This window comes from Hordeum vulgare, chromosome 2H (assembly GCF_904849725.1).
Source record: "Hordeum vulgare subsp. vulgare chromosome 2H, MorexV3_pseudomolecules_assembly, whole genome shotgun sequence".
NCBI classification, from domain to species: domain Eukaryota; kingdom Viridiplantae; phylum Streptophyta; class Magnoliopsida; order Poales; family Poaceae; genus Hordeum; species Hordeum vulgare.
This window is the reverse complement of record NC_058519.1, coordinates 255041446-255049093: the sequence shown is the minus strand read 5'-3', so window position 1 is coordinate 255049093 and position 7648 is coordinate 255041446. Positions and strand designations below refer to the sequence as shown.

Sequence of the window (7648 nt, the reverse complement as noted above, 5' to 3'; positions counted from 1 at the left end):
TCCCGATCAACCCCATCGAGGCAACCACCTAGTTACAATAGCTCCTAGACTTGGTCCCATCACGACATTTGTCGTGACAAAATCACGACACAACACACATACAACGTTTTCAATGCCAAGACGCGCACGATTTCGCGCCTCCCTCATGTGTGGTCGCCGAGCAGGACCACCGTGCCCAAAGCAATCAAGAGTGCCGCCTCTTCATCGTCAAGAGGAACAAGGTCGTCATATCAGAGTGGCACACGCGCCACCAGAAGCCGAGAACGAGTTCGACAATCGTAGACGCACTACGCTAGCAATTTCTCAGTTGAACAACACGAACACAACCTGAGACTCAAAACGATAACCTGAGATGCAAGAAGTAGCAGCCTATGTATACTTTATTAGCATGTTTTATAAATTTGAATTCGCTTGTTAGTTTGTATCTGAATTTTAATGGTTGAATTTTAATACTTGTTTTTTTGTGTATGTTTGAATGAGCGTGCTGTATATTACAGCGCCTGTTAAAACCAACACACATCCACACGCCCAAAAACAACACTATTTTGGCGGCCAAAAAAATTTAGGGTGCGACCCTACCGCGCGTCTCTTGGAGATGCTCCTTATACATACACCACCTTGCACCCGGGCACAGCAGTCCGGATATATTACACCTCGCCAATGCTATACCAGGACTAACACACAACAGACATGCCTCACCCTGTACTCGTGTAACTGTACGGTCCCTTAACACACAATGGTCATTCTTCATGCAACCAACGCCCGTATTCACCTTGGCCTGGTCCTGGGAGAGTGGCTGTATCCATCGGTCACTTGCTGCTGCTCGACCTCTCAAGTCTTTCAAGGTGAGACTTGAGCCAGGCAAATTCGTGTCGCATCTTCTCCATTTGTGCCTCCGCCATGTGCATCTCCTCGCTCAGTAAGCTCACTCGCTTCTGCAACCACTCTATGCTCTCCTTGCTATATGAACCAAAGCTGCTCGCAGAAGCCTCGGGACTGACCATGAGGACCTTGGGGGATCTACTGAGCAGAATGATGATTGTTACCTGTGATAAATACAGTGCCACAACAGAGCATTCAGCCGCAAAATCTACGCATTCGCTGATAGGATAGGCAACCAAAAGCTTTAAATACTTACCTGCATTAAGATAACAATGGCCACCAGCATCACTGCTAAAACCAGACCAACTTGACCAGACCTCATATATGAGGCGAGTGAGCCCCACAATTCTTGTGAAGTGGATGCCAAAGTGCCTATGCTTTGTTGACGATGTTCAGTGGGTGGAACGAGGCTACTCAAACCAGAATCATATGGTGTCGAAGCCATGTATGTGACTGTATTTTCCAAAGGACCTTCAATATTCAGAGTAGGCCCTGATTGAACATCTGCGTCCATGGAGATGGAGGCTCCTGTAAGAATCAAGTGAATCAATTGTTCAGGGTTAGACATTTGCGGCAGCCTAGGATTTGATTTGGACCAAACAAGCCAAAACACAGCGTAAGAGTTCGTAAGTGGTAAAAGCTGCAAATACAAACCTTTCCGAGAGATGTTATCCAGCTTCAAAAGATCGTGGGCCTAAAAACATGATGACAAGGATTTTTACAATTTGAAATGTAAATAGCACTGAATAGAAATATGTTTCAGGGCTTGCAGGAGACGTACAAGCTTGATCCAGAGACCAAAAACTTCACGACATTCATCCTTTGTTGATTGCTCTATTTTCCCTGTAATTTGGAGCTGATAGTATGAGAAGCAGCAATGTCTTGAATTCTAATTAATGAAATGATCTCTTGGTTGTAGAAATAAGCTAATCACACTACAATATACCAGAAATAATATGTTGAACCAATTCCATATTGACAGTAAAGATGTAACTAGGAAATAAATTTGATACACACTGAGGCATAGGTGTGTGTTGTCTAGTGTTTTAGTTTGGCTTTTCCAATCTTCATTATGGAAAAGCCCTTCTTCACCGTCCAGAACTCTTGTACATTATCTTGGTTTCCTGCTTAATGAAATGATGTGCAAAGCGTTCAACCGTTCTCTAAAAAGAATCAGTCCGCAACTAAAGACATATGCGCAGACTGTTAAGCTTCATGCACTTGCCAATGCAATCAAAAGTCCAAACTTATGGAGAAGTGACGCGGAGCATCCTACGGTCATCCCCATGGACACTACACCTGACTCACCAAGTAGCAAGTGGATCGACCACAAGAGCTCGTGTACGCGCCATTGGAACTAAGGTGAACTCACTCCTCTTCGAGCTAGACATGAATATGAATGAGACTTGGATGCTACCTCACAATGGAACTCTATACGTCATTGGTACAAGGAAGACACCCACCAAGGGACTAGGAAGCCTCACCAAGTCCAAGGAGACGAGCGAGAAGAATGCAGAGGAAGAAGCGCAGCAGCAAGAAGAAGGACATGCTCCCAGGCAACCCCGTGTGTCGTGCCCTCCAGCAAACTTTCTGGACACCCCGTGCGCACGGGCCTCCGTTGTAGCTGATGTACACCCCATGCGCACTTTCTGGACACCCCGTGCACACGGGCCTCTGTTGTAACTGATGTACACCCCATGCGCACGTGGGTAACTTAGGCCGTGCACACGGGCCTACCATAGAACCCCATGCGCACAGGGGTAACTTAGGCCGTGCACACGGGCCTACCATAGAACTTGGACGGGAAATGCGCCTTTCGCTCTCACTTCATCCCTCACCTCCAACCACCTATATATTTCGTACCAAGACCATTTGTTAGGGTTAGCAAAGTATATGAGACCATTTGAGAGCTTTGCTCCTTGTACCTCCTCCTTGAGGATCAAGACCTACTAAGGGAGAAGGATCCCTATCATAGGATCTCCAAGGCCTCTCAAGGGAGAAGGATCTCTTTAGATCATAAAGACCTCATCTCCTTTGGATTTGAGAAAAACCTCTACCTTGTGCTATTTTCCCTTGATTGTTCATGTGATACTTGTGGATCTCATGTGTGCTATTTTAATGGATGTGTGTTGGGTTTTGTTTGAGTGATTTCCTCTTGATTTTTCCCATTACCACCTCCAAGTGTGAAGAAGATCAACACTAGGGATTCACCCTATATCATCTTGGATCAGAACATAGGTTGATTCACATCTTGGAGTCCTATCCCCCATTTACTAACCTAATTTTGTTGCCTTTTGGCCTAATTCGAAAATCCCCACCATAAATAGCCATACCAAATTTTTTGCAATTTCTTAGATCTTGTAAATTTTTGTTGTTTGGATCCACGATTTTGTTGTTTGGCAAGTGGATCAGACCCCTTCGTTTCTCACCCATCAATCCATCCAATTTTAGCCCCAAAAAATTTCTTCCCATCCAAAATCAAGGTCAATTTGCGCAGGCGGAATACCCCGTGCGCACGGCCCTTACCCCCGTGCGCACGACATTCAGACCTCGTCTGACGTGCGCATGGCCTCAACAAAAACTTTTTGCCTTGTTTTTTTTTTCATTTTTGCCACGATTTATCCCATTTGCCTTCCGCAATACACCATTTCGCCCATACCACCACATTTTCGTTACAAACCCATTTGACCTATTCTCTTGAGATTTTGAGTTGCGGTTTCCGTTTCCTAAGGTGTTTCGGCTAATTAGGGACGGTTCAACGTCAACAACACCGCTACTCATCATCCGGTCGCGACATCGACAACGTCCACCGTGTCCATTTGTCACGCACCGTATGCAAGGACGGTAACTGTAACGACATCATTGTTCATTTCCCTTGCCATTGTGTTGTTTCACCCCAAGCCATTTGCGTTGCTTACCCACCGAAACTAGTGATTTGAGAATTGTCGGACCACGTTACTTGTGCACTTTAGTGTTCTATATGTTGCATAGCTTCAATTGCGTGCAAACATCTTGATATCATCTATTGTGTCTCAAGTTACTCCATAAATACATCATTGCTATCTTGGATAATGCATTTCGCATAAGTGGCAAAAGCATCGTACAAAAAAACAGCTTTTTAAAGAAAAAGAGAACAAAGAGCTAACATCGAGCCACATTGCATACCTTTGATCATCTAGGATCATACATACATAGCATGAAAAAACATCATTTGTGTTGAGAAACATTTGCTCATCTCCATGATGGCTCCGCTCTGCTCCGCTCCGCTCGGCGCTCGTCTCCCACCTCCTAGCCTAGCACCCTCGCCGTGCCGCTGCCGCCGTCCCCCACCGGCAGGCCCTCCCCGCGCCTCCTCCCTCCCTCCCCCAACCCCTGCGCCATGGCCCCGGTCGCGGCTGACCCTGTCGACCGTCGAACGACCCTCTCCGGCGAGCGCATCTCCTACGGGGAGCGTTGGACCAGCTCGGAGAGCGAGTCTTCGGCGCGCTCGTACAGAGATGTCGCTCGCACCCCGCCGCCCCTCGACGCGTCGCGCCTGCCAAGGAACGCCTCGGTCCCCGCTCGGAGGTGCACCGCGTCTCGGGCGGACCGGTGCTCGATGCCGACGGCTTCCAGCAGCCCCGATGTCGGGAGCGCCGCCGCCGCCCGCGTCAGGATGCCCCCCGCGTCGCAGCCCGTCCCCATAGGAGCTCGCGGGCCTCTGCTTCCGGTGCCTTGATCACCGGCACTGTGTGCGGGATTGCCCGAACGACAAACGGTGCCGGCGATGCCTCGCGTCCGGCTATGCGTCCCGCGATTGTGGTGGCCGGCGGCCCGCCGTTGCGCCGCCGCGCCCCCCCGTGGCGCCGCGGACGCGCAGCCTCGGCCCCCTCGTGGTGCCCCCGCCAGAGCCTCTCCCCCTGCAGAGCGTCCCCATGCGACTCCCCCGCTTCCACCTCCCGCCCCTGCACCGGCGTCCACGCTGGCACTGGCCCGGCCGCCGCCCCAGGATGGCCCCGCGCGCGTCTTCATGGCGCAGACCGTGGAGATGGATGAGGCGGGGCTGGTGCTTGCCCACCCGATGGTGGCCTCCGTCACGGGCAACCGGCCGCTGGTGACCGCAGACGAGGTGGCCGAGCTTCTTCTCTGTTCCCTGGAGCTCTCGGAGGGCAACTTCACCGTCCATCTGCACCACCCTGAAAATTTTCTTATCATCTTCTCCTCCCTGGAGACCATGCGGCGGCTCCGAGGCGAGCACTTCATCAGCTCGACGCGCTTCGCGCTCTCGCTTCGGCCCTGGTGCAAGCTTGCTCACGCCGGTGCCGGTGGGCTCAAGTACCGCGTGGTGTTGGAGCTCCGCGGCATCCCCGCCCATGCCTAGCACCTCTCCACCGCCGAACACGTGCTGAGTGGCAGTTGCTGGATTGACAGGCTGCACCCCCGTACGCGTTCCCGCGACGACCTGGCCGTCTTCCGCCTCTCCGGCCGGGCGCATGACCCCGCTGACATCAGGCGCGCCGCGGTCTTGGAGATCGTCGAGCAGCTGCCCTCTCGCGTGCCCTCGAAGGCGCCGACCATCAAAACCCTCACGTTCCCCATATCCATCGCTGTTACCAAGGCCGAGCTGACCCGGGCCGCACCGGCCGGCTCTCAGGCCACTGGAGGTAACGGCGGCGAAGCTGATGACGCAGGTGGGCGGAACGGCCAAGGCCATGGTCAGGGCCCCAGTCCAGGGCGCGCGCGCCGCCGCGGCCGCAAACGCCGGCGTACGGAAGAGGCGCCGAGTGGCCGGGCCGACGGTATGGCCATTGACGCGTCGGCGCTGCACGCACACAGTCGCTCTGGCCGCTCTGATGGGGTTGGCACGGCGGCATCTTGGCCATCCCCGGCGGCGCCGCCGCAGATCACGTGTCCAAAGAGAAAGGGCATGCTGACATAGCCAGGTCAGCAGGGCCCCGCAGGATCTCGTCACCGCGTCAGGAAAGGAAGGAAGAGGGGCAGAGAAGGCTTGCCCAAAGTTGCTTTGCCTGTGGCCCCGACGCACAAAGCTGCCCATTCTTCGGGCGGTGACGACGCGGCTGATGGCATCGGGACAGCTGGCGGGTCGTCGTTGGCCGATGGTGGTCTAGAAGCACCCGCGGATTCAAATTCAGGCACCCTCCTCACGACCGAGGAGGATCCGGTCGGGTCCGCTCCTGCGACGGCCGATCTCATGCCTTGTCGAGATCGCTGCCATCTCAGCCAGGGCCCAGCATCGCTGCATGTGGGGACGGACGAGCCTGCCCCGCCTGCCGCCCGGTCGGGGCAAAGCGTCGCTTTGCTCACCCTTGTCGCCCCCGCTCAGCCATGCACCCCCCTTGACCAGTTGTCGCGGCCCCACGTACGCGCCGCTGAGGAGAGGGCGGGAAGTGAAGCCTCCTTTCCCGCCGCGCGAGCCGCGCATGCTAAAGCCTTCGCCTGCCTCCACGACTGCAGCTAGGCCCGCACCCAATGCCACGTCTGCAGCTAGGCCTGCTGAGCCTGGGCCGCTACCGGAAGGGCCTGCCTCGCCCGTGCCAGCTGCGGGGCCTCCCGGCTGCAGTGGCCCCGCCCCTCCCACGATCCTGCAGCGGCCCGCGAGTCGCGATGCCTGTGGCACCAGCGCCGCACCCACTCGCGCGCCCGCCCCTGGGCGACTCGCTTCGCCGCCAGTCACCCTGCAGAGACGGCGCAGCAGTGCCCCCGTCTGTCAGTCGTGGACGCTGGGCGAGTTCCTGTCCGCGGCCACGAAGCAACTCAACGCGGCACTGCCTTCGCCTGGGAAGCGACCGCACCCCCCCCCCCCCTCAACTTCAGCCCCAGGCGGGGACGCTCCGCTGCCGCCGCTGCACCGATCGCTGTTCCACCCATGGCTGACTGGAGGGCAGTTGTGCAGATCCTGCACACTCTCGGGATCGTGGGCACTAACCAGCAGATCTCCCCTGCCGAGATGAAGGCCTATGATGACATGTTTGCAGCGTCGATTAGGATGCCGGTACTGCAGGCCATCGCTGTTTTGGTCGACCGGACGGTTCCTGCAGGCCTGGCTCTTCCAGCAGGCGATGCCATGGTATGCGCGAGCTAGCCCGGACGGAGCACTACAGTCGATCCCATGCTCATGAATCACGGACCTCAAATTGTTGTATGGAACGTCAGGGGCCTAAACTCGAGCACTAGGCGTTGTGCTATTCGCTCGCTGCTTTGTAGCACCCGTGCGTCCATTGTATGCCTCCAAGAAACAAAAATGGCGTTGATTTGCTCGTCGATTGTGTTGGATATCCTTGGGTCTGAATTCGATGGTTCCACTTACCTCCCTGCTGACGGCACTCGAGGAGGCATGGCATCCTCATCGCCTAGAAGAGCAGGGCTCTCATCATCTCCGACCCCCTGTTCACCCAGAACGCGATCACGGTGAAGGTGTGCGTGCCCAACGACACGCCGTGGTGGCTAACCACGGTTTATGGCCCCCAAAGTGAGCCGGATAAGCTCCTGTTCCTGTAGGAGCTGAGGGACATCCGTGCCGCCTGCCCGGGCCCCTGGATGCTCTGCGGTGATTTCAACCTCATCACGCGGACAAAAATTCCGGTAGCCTGAACCGCCGCATGATGGGAAGGTTCCGGCGCACCATCATCGACCTCGCCCTGAAGGAGATTTACCTCAACGGGCGCCGCTTTACATGGTCGAATGAGCAATCGCCGCCGACGCTTGTGCACCTCGACCGGGTTCTATGCACCGCGGAGTGGGAGGACTACCATGGTGAATGTCATCT

The 7648-nt window shown here is 55.0% G+C and overlaps 1 protein-coding gene across 1 annotated transcript in view; it reads right to left on the bottom strand.

Annotated features, from left to right (window-relative positions):
* Positions 1–503: 503 nt before the first annotated feature.
* The window catches only part of LOC123426019 (protein VASCULAR ASSOCIATED DEATH 1, chloroplastic), a 51214-nt gene continuing 44069 nt past the window's right edge, over positions 504–7648 (bottom strand). Inside the window, 4 exon segments of the mRNA XM_045109798.1 lie at positions 504–1046; positions 1139–1410; positions 1537–1576; positions 1664–1725. Of these exon segments, the coding sequence (XP_044965733.1) occupies positions 810–1046; positions 1139–1410; positions 1537–1576; positions 1664–1725 (611 nt within the window). The 3' untranslated portion in view covers positions 504–809.